Source organism: Patagioenas fasciata, chromosome 3 (genome assembly GCF_037038585.1).
Source record: "Patagioenas fasciata isolate bPatFas1 chromosome 3, bPatFas1.hap1, whole genome shotgun sequence".
Classification (NCBI taxonomy): domain Eukaryota; kingdom Metazoa; phylum Chordata; class Aves; order Columbiformes; family Columbidae; genus Patagioenas; species Patagioenas fasciata.
In genome coordinates, this window is record NC_092522.1 from 92656924 (window position 1) to 92673764 (window position 16841).

The following is a 16841-nucleotide window of genomic DNA, read 5'->3' on the forward strand; positions in this document are numbered from 1 at the left end:
TGTATTTGGAAAATTTGTGTTGCAATTTTTACTATGTACTATCAAGGCCATTTTAATCAGCAAGACACTTTCAGAGCCAGAACGAAATATTTAAATAAGAAATATTTAAATAAGCAGGTATTGAGTCAACAGAAGCCCATTGCTATAGCTCTGCCCAAGAAAGGCATCATGCTGGAACCTAGCAATGACAAACCATTTTTTCTCCCACTACAAGCTCCCTTTGGTGCTGTTATATCAAGGGTGATAAGCAATTCTGGGCCTGAGATATTAGATGGAATATAAATGGACCTCTTAAACAGGTGTACCTAACATATTTCATTGCTTTTTTAAACAACTGTGATCAGTATCAGTTACAAGTCATTTTTTAAAAAGCCAATTAAAAAAACATGCTGAAAAAATAATTTGTATTTTAGTTTTTATTAGGACCTTTATGGCATTATCAACTACATCCTGAAGCCAGCCTTTTAAAAATCCCCATACAGTCTATTTGTGTAAAACCCAATTAACAAATTTGGGATTACAAAACAAGGTATGTTTACAGGAAGAATGGCAAAAAGTAGATTAACACTTTTAAATTACTGTGTGTGGGCACTGTTTTGTAAACTCCTTAGCAGGAGTTACTATCATGCAACAGTGTCATTAAGCAATCCCTAAATTGAAGGAAAAAGTTTACAGTGAATCTCCAGGAAAAAAAGAGCAAAGTTGTGCATTTGCAAAAAAAATCCTTTAAAATTAAGCCTGCCTAAAACACTGAAGCGAGGAGTGACATATACAGTACTTAGTAAAGTGTTGGTGTCCAACAGAAGATAACATCTTAAGAAGATTTTTTGTATGTCTTGTACCTAGTGCTCTACTGCAAACCATTCCGTATGGATCGATATTACAGCTGACCAGAAAAACATACCGATTTCTTTTTATGGTTTTGGATATGATGCTGTATTGAGTTTGCATGGCAAGATTTTGGTACTGGGTGGCTGCAGGGGTGGCTTCTGTGAGAAGATGCCAGGAGCTGCCTCCCACTGTGTGACAGAGTCAGTTCCAGCTGGCTCCCAGATGGACTCACCACTGGCCAAGACCATCAGCAATGGTGGTAGTACCTCTGGGATGATTCATTTATGAAGTGGGAAAACACTGCTGTGCAACAACAATCAGTAGAGAGGAGACAGAATATGCGAGAGAAACAACTCTGCAGGCACCAAGGTCACTGCAGAAGGAGGGGCAGGAGCTGCTCCAAGCACTGGAGCAGAGAGTCCCCTGCAGCCCATGGTACAGACCATGGTGAGGCCGGCTGTCCCCCTGCAGCCCATGGAGGTCCATGGTGGAGCAGATACCCACCTGCAGCCCAGAAAGGTGGATGGCCTGGAGGAGGCTGTGACCCTATGGGAAGCAGGATCAGGTTCCTGGCAGGACCTGTAGCCACTTGGAGAGCAGAGCCCAGGCTGGAGCAGGTTTGCTGGCAGGACCTGTGACCCCACAGGGGACTCACACTGGAGCAGTTCATGAAGAACTGCAGCCCATGGGAAGAACTCATGTTGGAGAAGTACATGGAGGACCGTTTCCTGAGGGAGAGACCGCACACTGGAGCAGTGAAGAGTGTGAGGAGTCCTGCCCTGAGAAGGATGGAGTGGCAGAGACAACGGTGTGACGAAGTGACCACAACCCCCACTCCTTGTTCTTCTGCACTGCTCAGGGGAGAAGGCAAAGAAATCGGGAGTGAAGCTGACCTCATAAAAAAAGAGAGAGGTGGAGAGAATGTTTTTACATTTGTTCTTACTTCTCATTACCCTACTTTGATTTGATTGGTAATAAATTAATTTCCCCAAGTCAAATCTGCTTTGTCCATGACAGGCTTTGCCACGTGATCTCCTGGTCCTTAAGACCAGGAGCCTTTCATCATATTTTCTCTCTCCTGTCCAGCTGAGGCGAGGGAATGACAGAGGGGCTTGGTGGGTACCTGGCAACCAGTCAAGGTCAACCCACCACAAATGTCAAATGCATTTACCAACTTTCCTAGAAAAGTAACATTTTCAGATGCATCACTGAATTGCCAGAACTCCCCACCACCCCTGGAATACAACTTCAAGATTTCTATTACAACACACAGAAGCTTTTACAAGTCTTTCATCTGCTGAGATCACATTTCTTTCCGTGTCTCCGAGAACCACCTTAAACGTGAAACCTAAATCAAACAAAGGCTTGGTTCAGGACCAAGGAGTTTTAACAGAAGGACATGAAGTTTACATTATTTTTCCCCAGTTACCCTAGTCTGGAAAAAAGAAATAATACAAGCCTCACCTTGCGAATTCTTAGGCCATCACAACTGCAACCAACTTATTAGATATTGCAGCATTCACACAAAAATGCAAATTAATTTAACTGCGCTCAGAATCATTGCCTTCATCCAGGTTCATATTTAAGTAAATTAAAAAGAATGCTTCTGAGCTTTCCAACTTGTTTCTCATTCAGAGTCATCATGTATATTGTTAAGAACATACCAGCACTCATAAAATAAATAGAAATAAACAAAAATATTTGTAAATTGTTTTACTTTCCCTGCTGCTTCATTATTCTTTCAGATAGGCTTCTTCAGGTTTCTAGGCAAAATAGCTTCTTATCTTCAAGTTTACATACCATCAGCTCTAGTATGTCAACTGTGTAACCACAGGAAGGTTGCATTTTTCACGTCCTGAAGCAGCCACTACATGAACAGGTTTATGCACCCCCATTTTTCCTAAAAGCTGGAGCTTCTTGCTCCTGTCCTGAATCCTGTGTAGGTCAGCACAGCTGTTCCTTTACTGACAGCAAACCTAGGAAAGTAAACTAATTCAGGTAAAAATAACTTGAGCAGCAGGGGAGGGGGAAGTTAATTTTCAACCATATCATAGAATAAAAGAATGTCCTGAGTTGGAAGGAACCAATTTCCTCTTCTGTTCAACCACAGCACAGCTATGAGAGCACAGCAGAAGCAAGGGACATCCAGGAACCAAGACTGTTTCAGGCACTAAGGATATCAAAGAAATCTGCATGGAACCATTGCCTACACTACATTTCTAGGTACAAATATAGAGATATACTGCCTAAAAGATATTTTAACTTTCTTATCTCTAAATTAGAAGCAGATGCAAAAAATCTGTCAAAATCACTTCCAATAATAGGCAGTAATCATAAATTGATAGTGAGATATTACATGAAACACAGAGTTCAGCAGTAAAGGTCTCTGATACCAGTGTAACAAAGTACGGACATTATTTCAGACATGACGGCAATCTAATTTCTCAAGTGGCTAATAAAAACTCCACTCTTTCAAGAATGTGATGTAAACAGAAAACCAATAATAAACATGCAACATTCAGTCCTGGACAAAAGGTTTGTAAAGAAGAAGCATTTAAGAGGTCTGTAGTTCAATGATGGAAAATCATCTGTATATTTTGATAAATGACTTTTTCTTTTTTTTTTTTTTTCAGTATTTTAATATACATTGGGTTGCTTACCATGCAGAATGTCATGTAGAATGATTGAACTCAAGAACACAGAACTGCGTATGTTTGATCACTTGCTGAACTGTGTTTAACATTTTTGCAGTAGCAACAAGGAGTAACAGATGAGGACAAAAGAAGGATAGACCTCTAAAGTACGTTAAAACTTTTTTTGCGATGTCCTTGAAGGTTTATCTGGAAATGGAAAACTAGTTTTTCTTGACCTTTTCTACTGGTTCCCCCAACAGAGAGGAAGAGGTATAACCCAAGGATGTTGCCTTTATGATAGGATCAGAAAACAATGCAGAAATACTTCCAAGAGAGCTTCTTTATCTACACCAGAAGCAAAGGAATGCTAAGGAAAATGCGGGTACACTGCTCAATGAGACAGGAACCTAGTGACAAAGGACACAAAAAAAAAAAAAAAAAAGGAAGAGCTTGATCCTTTTTTTCTCCCCTCTGCGGATTTCACTGGTAAGTTCTGCCCCATGACCTCCTCTACCAGCAGAATCTGTGGGAATGTAACATAACCCATCACTGAGGAAGACGTGATTAAGGAACACTTATGCCAGTTGTACCTGTAGAAGTCCCTAGAATCAGACAGGATGCCTCTGATGGTGTTGAGGAAGCTTGCCAATGTCACTGTTAGGCCACTCTACATTATTTTTGAAAGGTCATGGCAAGACAGAGGTTCCCAATGACTGGAATATCTTCAGCACGGACAACAAGGATGATCTGGTGAACTACAGGCTAGTCTGCTTCATCTCAGCCCTTGATAAGGTCAAGACCGCCAGGGAGAAGGAGCATACAAGGAGAGACTAGAAAAGCTGGGTTTATTCAGCCTTCAAAAGAAGGGAGAGGAGACCTTTTTGCTGTCTTCAACTACCTTATGAGAAGGCAGAGAGAAGATAAAGCCAAGCTCTCCACAGAGATGTGCAGCAAAGGGACACAAGGCACTGGACGCAAGCTGGTACAAAGACAATTCCAACTCACTGAAATAATTTATCTTCTACCACAAGGGTGCCCAAGAGTGGACCAGGTTGACCTGAGAGGTCATGGAGACTGAACAAAAGCCTGAACAAACTGCACTAACTGGGCTTGGTTTAGACAGGAGGTTCCAACCCACACGATTCTAACCAGCAGTCAGGTAAACTCAGCGACTACTCAGAGGTACAAAGCATCACCTAAGGCAACTGCACCATCATCACAAACGCTTCCAAAATAAATTACCTTGGTAATTTTCCTTCTTTTCTCTCTAAGTCTGCCACCCACTTAAACTTTCCATGCAAGTAAAACAATTTAAATAACATCAAAACCAGGATACAACAAAACCAGGATACAACAAAACCAGGATACAACAAAGGGGGACAAAAGAAAGAAACAAACAGGTAATTTTTTCATCTCTAGCCTTATGAACTCATGTAATTCTCTACTTACATAAGACTTTTATTACCAGACCGGAGAGATACTAAAAATTCAGAAAGTAAGAAGACTAAGTTAGTACTTCTATAAGGAAAGATAAATATAGGAGACATATCTTCCTATTTTATAAGAAAAATTGGAGGATAAAAGGTTAGGATAGGCTAGGGACAATTTCTGAACTGCCAATTTACTCTCAAAATGTGAAAAAGTATATAAAGCTAACCAGCCATTTCAAGGAAGATGACACTTGAATTGGAATTCCAGAGTACGATTTCCGTGGCAGATCAGTATGTGATGTTAATCATATATGATCTCAAATTCTAAACACTGGAAGAATTTTATAGAATAAGCAAAATACAGCACGAAACCTTATATTATGCATCTGATTTGCACACTTCTGATTTTAGACTTAGTTACACACTGTGGGATCCATTTGCATAAAAAAGCTAACCTTGTGCAACTGAGAATATAGCAGCACTAAACAAACAGTGATCTATTTTCAGAAAGTGCTGAAGGCAGTTACATACAGAATAAGATTAATAACCTAGCCTAAGTACCTGGAAATTGGGCAAGCAACGCTTTGAGAAGGTTTCCAGGTTTGCTGCAATAATTGGAACATCAGGTTGAAATAAAGCACTGTATCTACATACCAAGAGAAAAAAAAAAATCAAAAAGTTGTATTATTTACTATTTCTGGATTTATCCTGCAAACTTTCAAAGACGGTGTCGGGTAGATATTATCTCCTCTATAAAAACATACAGAAATTAAAGTCCAGAAAGGTTCCATGCCTTCTACAAGAAAATAACTTGCAAATGTAGGACAGAAGAAGAAACTCTAAAATGTTGTTCAAAATTCACCTGAATTGGACAGCATAAAAAGCACACAAAAAGAGAACACTCAAAACCAAAAAAACCTCAATAATTTGGTCAAATGAAAAAGGCACATCTCAGAAAAATATGAATACGGGAAGGGCAAGAGGAGGATGAAAGAGTTAGTCAAACTCTAAGCTGTGAGAAAAATTTGCATGTGCCTTTCTGTAAAGGCCAAAGACCTGGTTTCTTTCCTCATTCTCAGTGACACCGGCAAGCTTTCAGACCCATATGAGAGGGCAGTCAGCTGGATTAGATTGTTGATATGGCTGAAAAGGAGTATAGACTAGTTCCACCAACACTTCCGCCGCCCCGGATTAGTTTTCTGCCAATTTAGTTCTTTCAGCTAACTCGCCATGAAGCCAGAGAAGTGCCGGTGTTGACCCAAGCAAAGCTGTGAGCACCCTGTCTCTGGGAGGGGTGGCAGGATCGTCGCTCCAAGCAGCCCAGGGCAGAGAGGTACTGGCTGTGTTGTACATTGCTGGCAAAATTACATGCATGGCCATACAATATGGCCCCACACGGGGCTCCCCTACAAATACAGATGCAGTTTAAAAATCAAGGAAGTAATGTCTGTTTATAAAATAAATAAATGGAATCAGAGAAACGCAACACAAACATAGGCAACAGCCTCCTGCTCGCTTTAGATACACTATATATTATACTTCAAATCCCTTTGCTATTAGGTATCATCAATGCAGTGAGGCACTGATGCAATGCAACTGTATGACTGCATTAAAAACACAGAAATCTCTGTAATTACAAAATTCACTAGACATAGCGAGTTTATGGAACATTGACAACTGCTAACTAAACCACAGTATGCTAAAATTCTCTAAGCAGGCTTTATTTTTAAAAAACTAAAAATTAACTTTAGTGCCCCTGGAAATAAAAATATTTTATCATTAATAATTTATAAAGGCAGTGAAGATGAGGAAGTGCAATTGATCAACTAATTTAAAAAAAAACAAAATAACACATGCCAGCTCACTAATTGCACCCAGTTATCAACTTAGTCTTCAAGAAATGTAATTCAAAAAGCCTGAAGCAAAACATTCAACTTCGCAAGATACCATCCTGTGACTGAAGATGAGTTTCAAACATCTTAATTCAAATATGTGGTTACGTGCTTATCTTGATCTATCAGTTCTTTCTATCACTGAGCTAAGGGTACATCTTTCTTCCAAATAAGGAGCAGTGTCTTTTCCATCTAACAAAGGCTTTGCTATATGACAAACAACTTCTTTACTACATTAGTGACAGGCTTTTTTTTTGTTTGTTTGTTTTTTATGATAATCACCTGTTAAAGATTCAGCTGCAATACATTTACCTTATGGTAGAACTAGTTAAAAGTTTACTGTCCCACTGTGCCAGGTTTATGCAACCATAATAACCTGAACCAGAGTAGGCCAGGAGTTCACTTTTGAAGGTTTATTCACAACCATAAAGGATCTTTAAATTGCCTCTTGAGCAGTTAGCCTTGGTAGAAATAGTTTCAATGGACTCTACTAAGTGTTTCTAACAGAAGTCAGCCTCAGAAATTACAAAGACAATTGTAAATACGAAACCTAACATCTACTGCGTAAGTTCAAATTCTCATCTAATGGGCTTTTGAATAATCCTTCTGTTACACTGTTATATTAGATTCTGTCATCAGCAGGATAGTCATATTTTGGTAAATGAGCCATAAAAATTGGACATGCCAAACAAATACAACACTATATCCTACAAAATTAATAAAAATGCATCAGTAGAATGAATTTTAGTACAAGTCAAACAACTGTATGGCACTGGATAAAAAAACCAGTCATGAAAATAACAAATATTTTTGCAACTGTTTCTTACAGACATAAATATCTAAGATTATGTGATATTCATCATGTTATATAGTATTATGTTCTGCCACACCACAAAATATTATTGGTATTTATCACTCCTAAAACATCATTGTGGGAAGTCTTATTAAAAAAACCCCAAACAAACAAAGAGACTTTGCTACAGCTACAACATAAATAGTCTGAAAACAAACAAACAAAACCCCAGGAAGGCTTCTCACAGAGTTTATGAATCATCACTGTTCTTTATTTATAATCATTCAAGATTTAGTCAGAGAAAGATATCCCAAATTCAATGTCTTTCAATCCAAATTATTCTTTCATAGGAATTACTTGGACATGCATTCAGAAATACTTCCTTGCCTCACACAGCACTTGGAGCACTTGCCCGTTAACAAAACCATTTTAGAGGCCTGCCAACCAACCTGGAAAGAATAACCACAGCCTGTTAATTTATTCCCTCCAGTCTCCAGCCTTCACAATAAACTTGTTCTGTGCAGAAGTTAAGTTGTTATTTAAAATAATTGAATTTCCCTGGGCAGAATAAAGCTGCTGTTACACAACAGTATTTATTCTAAAGTTTAAACTATATATTACACCTTAACCTGACTTAACAGCTCACCAGAGAGAGATGAAAGGGGGAACGTCCCACACTTCTCTCACATGCAGAGTCTGTCTGCTCTTCCCAGTCCAAGCCATTGTCTGGCCTCTCATGATCACCCTCCGATGAGCAAATTCAACAGGGGTTTGGCAAAGAGCCAGTCTGGCAAAACACTACACAGCAAGTTCAGTCTCTTTGGCAATAAACTGATAAGTCTCAGTGGTGGTGGACAGCCACAAGACAAACCACAAAGCTGGAATGCGTAGGTGGCAAAGGGTGAAGAGCAGCAGACCTCCCCCTCTTTCCTACCTGCAGCAGCAAACACTAAGAGCAGCACAGCTGCAACACAGAACTCGCTCTGATCAGTTAATAATGTTCTGTTGCTCCCTATGCCCAAACCAGTTAATAATTTTTAGCCTTGCAAAGAAAACCAATAAATAGCTGGCATGCAGCTTTACATCCAAAATGGAGTCGCAGCACAATAAGATAAAAGCAGCAACGCCACAGTTCACTGCTTTAGGGAATCCACACACCAAATTTATTATTCCCCTGTATGAGACAATAACAGTGCAGCTTAATCATTTTACTATTCTTTGGACAGTTTATTTTGAAAGAATTACTTTCAAATTTAATATCCACGCTACAAATTTCCAGCATACATTAGCTACAAGATATACGTAATTATGCATTTATTACAATCCTTTTAATAATCAACTATCCCCATATAGAACATAATTCCTTCTACAGATTACTTAGAAAAAAATTATTGAAACAACAGCACTGCAAACCCACTATTTCTTTAACTCATAGCAGACATTACACCATAAATAAAAACAAAACAACTTCTCAAAAGTTATTTGCCCTTGTTAGCCACAGTGACCAAATAACCATTAGCCATTCTGTAATCTAATTTATACCAGACTGTAATTCAGAGATTGAATTCCATTTGGCACAATCCCCAGTTCTGTACAGGGAGACTACAGCACACAAGAAAATCAAACAAGTTTTTGGTACTTTTATGACATTGCATTGAAAGTACTCAAAAGACATCTCACAAATGTGTCTATGTACTAATGAACTACTAAGCTCTACTTACAATGTGACAGCAGTTCTCAAAAATGCTTCCAACCTTAACATGTGTCACTGAATTAGGCGGTGATTTAATGCCTAAACGACAACATTTGGTTTTAACCCATTATTTTAAAACCAGTTATTTTTTCCACATTTACTAAAAGAAATGAAATTTTGTGGCCTCGGCAGCAGAAATGAGTATTTTTTATCTTACATTTGTGAAGGATCAGGGAAATAAGGATTGCCAGGCAATTTGTTTTGCATCAATACATCTGTCAACAAAGGCTGCGGAGCACCCACTATAGAAGCGCCACTTACTCCTGTGAATATGACTTTCATAAGCAACTGACTTGACCAGCATGACACATCAACTTTGACTTTATTGCAGCTTCACGTGAAAATATTACAAATGCTAGGCTGTTAAATACAGTAATAAGAAGCTTAAGAACACATACTTTAAAAAATTCAATATGCCAGATAAAATTACCACCAGGTTTAATTCTATATATTGAATAAGAATTGTAATTTTTTACCAGTGCTTTAATTTTCTTAATTTTAAGCAAGAAGTAATCATGTGGGGAGCATCAGACAGATTTCAACCTATGTAAGAAGATCCCTACCTTAAAAACCTCCAAATTGAAACCAAATAGGCGCAAAAACGTGGGCCCAAAGAAAGGAACTTTCCAAATCTGCTTTCCCCACCCCCAGTCCCAATGGAAGTACCTTTCAGAACAACCAAGAGAAGAACTACACTTGCCCTTTTACCCCAAAAAATATTTTGTTTCCCGTATGTCTAGAGCCTGCCCCACCACAACAGCTCCATTTTTATTTATCTTCTTGTCTCAGCCTCCTGCAGTATCTTAAGCTACCCTGTACACTCCTCCACTCCTTTCTGGAGTGTGCACACACACACAGAGCCATTCCTTGCCCTGGGTACCAAGTCCTCTAGCTGTCCTGAGTCCCAACTGCTCAGCCAGTGCATGTAGGGACACCAGGTAGCACCAAACCCAATCTTGCTGAGCCAACACTGAAACCTTCACTTCAGTGACACTAATTTTGACTTCTCTGTTTTATGGAATTGGGCAAGTTCCACAAAATTTCTAGCTATTTACTTTTGAGATCCCTATAAATCTACAAATAAAAGGATTTAATAGTTGTTAGTGGGAAGGGAGTACACAAAATAATGAGAGAGACCTCAAACCGCTTCATCTTCCTATAATGCAATATTTAAAAGTAGCAAGTTTGGTGATTAGTCTCACATTATAGGACCAGCTACAACACAAAACAGCTGGACACCCCTCAGTTATGTCATTTAAGAGACACAGCTAAAACTCTACAGAAAAGGTAAAGTCTGATACTGCACTGAAATGCATGCATCGTCTTCGAGACACAACAGTAATGAAAGCCAAAGTTGTTGTTGAAACCATTATAATAAATAATCCATTATGTTTTATCCTTGTACATAAAACAAGAAGCAGAGGACTAGAATAGCCAGACAGGCTCATCATAAAAGTATCTGCACAAGCAAGACATTTGCAAAATGTTGGTTTATGCTTGCTATCAAGCCACATATTATTACTTCCATTATTACTATTACTTTTGTATTTATACTTACATAAAGAGTGCAAGGATCTCTTCAGGAACATTCTCCTTTTTTTTTTTTTTGCCATTAAAAATCAGTAAAATTTCTGTGCTTTTTCTGAGAAAACATTAGTGCTTTACTACTAAATCCAAGAGCCAGAAAACAACAGATGAGGCATCCCACAGAAGACAGCTACTTTTACACCTGAAGCTTCTATGTCCCACTTTGTGCAAACTTATTCTAGCAGCAGCTACTTGAGGAAAAAACACCAAATAATAAATGCCTCCAGAATGATAACCAGAAAATTGCACACAGATGCTTTCCAATTCACAAAGCTGAGGGAAAGCCTGAATCTTACATTAAACAGAAGGTGATAATGTGGAAGAGGACTCGGACACAAGCTATTATTATACAATGCGCTACCAAGCATATTACAACATATGTTACAGAGTATTAATAAACAAAAGAAATCTTTAGTATCATTCTATATGTTTTAAGAAGCAGCCTGTCTTTATATTTCATGCTACCTATCACCCAAGCTAGACTGGCACATACAAATAACAACACAGAAGATAGTTTCAATTTGACTTTGCTGAGAAATAGTTCTCAACAAGTGGGTTGTACTCCTAGAAACTAATCTGTCATTGAAGCCAATGAGAAAGTTTCTTATTCTTGAACTCACTGGAAAGGACAGCTGAACAAAGGTTGAGAAGACGGATATACAGTGCTAGAAAGAAATTCTGAATGGGTCAGAGGACTGGGAGACATAACCAAGCCATGGAAAAGTCACGAATTTTTCACTTTCAGACAAAAAACTACCCTCAAGAGAAACAGAAGAAAGGAACAGAACATGTCTGGGTATTGATGAGACTGATATAAACCACAGAAGAATTCAGCAGCATAAAGCACGAATTTGGATTATGATAAAGGTACACAAGAAGGTGAATGATACCTGAAAGATCCCTTCCCCTCATTTTCAAGCTAATACCTCATTCCAGTAGGTCACAAACAAAGCAGAAACTGCTTCAGAGACAATTAAAACAATTAATAATTAAATTTCACTGTTAAAAGAAAAATTAAGAGTCATAGCAGGTAGAAAATTTTTAAGTGTTCTATCTGAATAGAAACTCCATTCTACCCTCCTAATTTGTCTTACCCCATAAGAGACTTCTCAATATGATTAAGGGGAAGAAAAAAAAAAAAAAAGCAGAAAAGGCTGACCACCGCTTCAAATGGTAGCTCTATGTCTACACACTAAAATACACAAAAGCTGTGTGTTTCTGTAGCACTCCAGAATCTCAGCTACCTTTAATAAAATACACAAGTCTACAACCCTTTCTTTGGTGCAGACAATTCTTCACGTGCAAGTTGAATGAAAAACAAAGCGGAGTCCTCCGGCAGAAAACAGCGAAGTTTCTTCTGCTGTCGCTAATGTAGCCCACATTTCTCTACTGCTATTAGGAAACCTGTTCCCAAGAAAATGGAATGAAAATTGAGCAAATTCCCATCATGACTGCACTGAAATCTCTCAGCAGTTCTGAAGGTAGCAACTGGCAACATTCCTTAGAAAGGAGGTCCTCAAAAATTAACTTCAGTATTGGTTACCAGTATAACTACTGTAACCACCAGGAGACTGAAAAATACAACAGGAAGGAATAAAACGTTTCTTCTTTCTTCTGGAAAATACCTGCATTTAGGAATACTTTGAAGTATGTCTGCTATTTACTGCACAAAAACAGGGAAACTTTACATTTAAGGCTGGAAAAGAGAAATTACAATTTCCTTGCAACTCAGTACTATATCCAAGGAGGCAGATATAACACGAGTTCCCAACATTTTTCTCTAGGAGTAATGATCAACAGTACTCTCTATTCCAACACATCGATCGTCCCCCTATTCTAAATCCAAACAGATTTGCCTGTCATTGTTTTATATTTTAGGTATGACTATCAATTAAAAAACACGGGATTTCCCACAGATGGTAATATAATAAAATTTAGGCCTCCAAATCAGAAAAGAATTCCCATGCAACAGGACTACTTTGTTAGTGTTAATCTTCTGCATATTCTGCCCATAACTTTGAAACCTTACCATAGGAAAGTAAATTCAAAAAATTAGGGAAAGGTTTTACTAATTCCACTTGCCAACTAGCCACACTTCTGAATTTTAACAGTTCTAACATTTCAAGAAAAGTAATCATACAGGTCAGGTATATCAATGTATCAACTATTATCACTCCTCCAGAATTATAAAAAATGATGTTTTAAAAAGAGTCAAACAGTAGAGTTCTAGGGATCTTTTTCCATAAAACAGTCTATGCAACACAGCACAAAAAATGATGACACATTAGATACGCAAAACCAGACAAAACCCATGTACTAGTATGAATCACTGTGCTCAAGAACAGCATCACAGGTAACAGATAAAACACTCAAGGAACATGCTTCCGGAATGACCATTTTGTTTTTATTGGAGAATAAAATAATAAAAATATTAAAAGGAAGCACTTTAACAGCACAATGACAGTCATTTTTCTTTATAGCAACTTCTGTTACACTAAATGAGAGAAAAGCAGTATCTTATTGGACATGTGGAATCAAAACCAAAATTCTGAACAACTATCATACTTAAAAGCAATTAATTTCATGTAACTGTATATTGATCTTAAATCTGACCGATAGTTAACCTAAGCATGACAGCATGACAAGTTTCTGTGCATATATATATATACATATATACACACACACACATATAGGTACATATTTAAACAGCAGTTTCCATGACACCAAGTTCAATTAGTAATACACCTAACATACATCTGGCACACAATTAATTGTTTTGTGCCTTAATGGTGGAGATGGTGGGAGAAGTTCTCCCCTTCCTTTCTACCAGCCTTTCATATAACACTGCCAAAAACATGAAGTAAACAGTTTCTAGTTGTTGCTTATGCAGACTCCAACAGAATCCATGAAATATACACAACTCAGCCTGGTTATAGCTCCAGGTTCATGTATTAAGCACCATCTTGCAACAGAAGTTGCCATATTTCCTTCTCCATACACCATTATTCCTGGTTTTGTCCACCTTACAGTTGTTTCAAAAGTCTGGCACCCTCGTGCTTGTCTAGTGTTTGGATAATGGTGGTTCTAACATCATTAGGTTGATCTAACATGCTGTTGCATGTTTACACATTACAGATTTCCAGAAGTCCCATATATATATTTATACACATACACACTATGCCTTCTCTTTTTCCTATAAAATCAACATCCCTAAGAAGAACAACTCAAATAACATCTGAAAGCCTTCTTTTTCCTTTGCTTCAAATTAATACAAAGTTTACCAGCTCTTACTAGAACTGCTATAGTACTAGCATTCCATTTGAACTTGGGCCACTCAGAAATTTTTTGCCACCATCATCCACATTAGGTTTTCCTCACGTGTGTGCACACTCTTTACGATTAATGATGTGATAGAAACCCTAAATTAACACATTCCCAAAAAACAGAGAAACACAAAACCAGCTGATAACTTGGTTCACCAATCTGGGAATACCGAAGCTTTGAAGGGGGATGCTATCCACTTGTCATGTTGGCCCTGCTCTTGGAAAAAGATCTCAGAAGTAAAAAATGTGTGAGTTTTGCACACAAAATCTGTCTTTTCTTAGCCATCTGTCCAAACCCTAAGTAGCCACGGTACACAGAGAAGACAGTGACTAGTCATCAGTCTAGTTGCCTGCACAAACCACATTATATTCTGTGGAGAGAGTTCGGGAAAAAATTGAGTGTCTGCACTACCAAACACTTTACAGGTAGGAGGGAGGGAGGTAACATGACAGTGGTTATTTATCAGAAAGAGTTTCTGAATATCAGATTAATTTTTCAAAACAACAAGCAGTATTTTGTTCATACAGCACTTCTAATCCAGAACCTCTAGTAATATAAAACAAAACTCAATGTACTGTAGCAAGAGAAAATCTGCAAGATATATGTTCTGCGTAACACAGGTACTACAAAATCTTCAATGCTAAACTTATCCCTGACTTGAAAAACTCTACTTATGAGAAGTAATTTATTTCATTAACATATATTTTTCTTCGTTATCGTCACAGTAATTTAGCAGAATTTAACAGACTATTGGCCTATGCCGTCAGTATATGTGCTTAAAGCAATTTTGCTAGACTACAATAGCAGGTTGGTGGGGTCTTTCTTATATATATATTTTTAAATTTGTGAAATTGTAAAGGCTCAACAGTTACATACATTCGAATTTCAGGAGACTTCTTCCATTAAAATCAAGGGCTCTACGGTGATAAAAAACCCACCAAACTCGCACATCAAAAACATTACTCAAGGCTTTATAAGGCAAAAGGTTTCTTTCAGTTGCAGTTGATAGATTCATCATCATCTTCGTATCACAAATGTAAGAGTGATCCCCCTTACAAAATTAACCTTCCTTCCAGACCTTTAAAGTAGCATTTTAGAAGCATGCGAGACTCATTTTACGGTTGGGGGAAAAAGTCCTGGCTAGGCCGGGGCCTGGGAGCAGAGGAAGGCAGGGCAATGCAGCGGGAGGCGGCAGAGCCATCCCCGCTTCCCCTCCTCACCTAGCGCTAACCTTGCCCGGCCGCCCACCCCAGAGCAGATTCCTCCCGCTGCAAAACCGGCCCTGGCGCACCGAGCTCGGGCTGCTCTCACTGCTTTTCCTCTACAAAGAAAACACTGCACTTCCAAAGCCTCCGAAAATTAAAAGAAAGAAAAAGAAATCAAATCGCCCTCACTAACCGCTCCCTCAAAAGCAGGTCTTTTTACACTAAACCACCCCTTACGGCACCCACCCTTCCCCCACCACGAAGCCACCTCTCATTGTCGTCGTTCCCAAAGGGGACCCATTCTTCTTCCCCCCCCACCCCCCCGCCAGATGCACACACACGCCCCCCTCCCCCATTCCCCAGTCTCCACCGTGCCCCTTCCTGGTTGCCAGAAGAGAAACGCAGCCCATGAGCCACATTCCCCCCTCTCAGCCGTGCACGCACCTTCCAGAAACAAGCTGTCCCTGCAGCCGCCGCCGCCGCCGCCACCGGCCATCTTCCTGCTGCCGAGCCTGGCTCGTTCACTCCATCGCCCAGAGAGGCGGCGAGGCCTGGCCCTTCCCCCGGCCTGCGCGCTCCACCGCCCACCCCCACTGCGGAAGACTGGGTGACCCGCAGCGGCGGCGCCGAGGCCCGGCCCTCTCCCGCTCCCCAGTCCGCGCGCACGGCGGGCCGGGCCGCGCTGTCTTCCGGCCCCGTGCAAGAGGAAGCGGCGGCAGCGCGCCCGCTCCTCCCTCACCGTGTCCGCCACCAGCTGCCCCCCGCGCAGTTGCCAGCCGGGCCTGGCCTGGCAGCCGCCGACGGCGCTCGGCGGGGTAGACGGGCCCGGCTGGAGCTCCGCCTGAGGCTCTTCCGAGCAGAGGGGGAGGACGCGGAAACGGTGCGCGCCGCGCGGCCGCTCCTCTCCTCCATGAACGGTGCGGCGGGGCCTCAGCAGCGCTCCCCTGCCGAGACCCCCGGCTCGCCCGCCACCCGCAGCGAGGGCCGCCGGCTTCCCGGCCCCTAGGCGATAAAATGGCCGCAGCAGGGCTGCGCCCGGTAATGCCTCGGACTCTGCCGCTCCCCCCTTGCTCAGCTCGGAGGCAGCAGCTTCGGGGAGGCGAGGAAGTGGCTCGGCGTGCGTCAAATGAATGAACTTTGAGGAGAGCTGGCGTCCATGGCGCAAGGCTGCGGCCCGCCGGCCTCACCTCCTCACTCTCGGGGAAAAGGCCACCAAGGCTTAGCGAATTCTTAGCGATCATAACCAACTCTGCGGCCCTGTCACGGCATATTTAAATCCAAAACTTGGATTCTGCAAAACATACAGCGTTGCACAGCCAACTATACAGAAATTGCATAACATGATCTCAGGTGTATTTGACTTTTAAAATTAAAAAAATCCTTGTTTAGCGTG

At 40.3% G+C, this 16841-nt stretch overlaps 1 protein-coding gene across 6 annotated transcripts in view; it reads right to left on the reverse strand.

Moving 5' to 3' along the window:
- The window catches only part of SENP6 (SUMO specific peptidase 6), a 75377-nt gene extending 58752 nt beyond the window's left edge, over positions 1-16625 (reverse strand). For 4 of the 6 annotated variants that reach the window (XM_065833663.2, XM_065833662.2, XM_065833661.2 and 1 more), the window contains exon 1: positions 15893-16625. In XM_065833663.2, the coding sequence (XP_065689735.2) occupies positions 15893-15944 (52 nt within the window). In that variant the 5' untranslated portion in view covers positions 15945-16625. The remainder of the gene's footprint in view (positions 1-15892) is intronic. The other 2 variants (XM_071806849.1, XM_071806851.1) reach the window with 2 other exon arrangements.
- Positions 16626-16841: the final 216 nt, after the last annotated feature.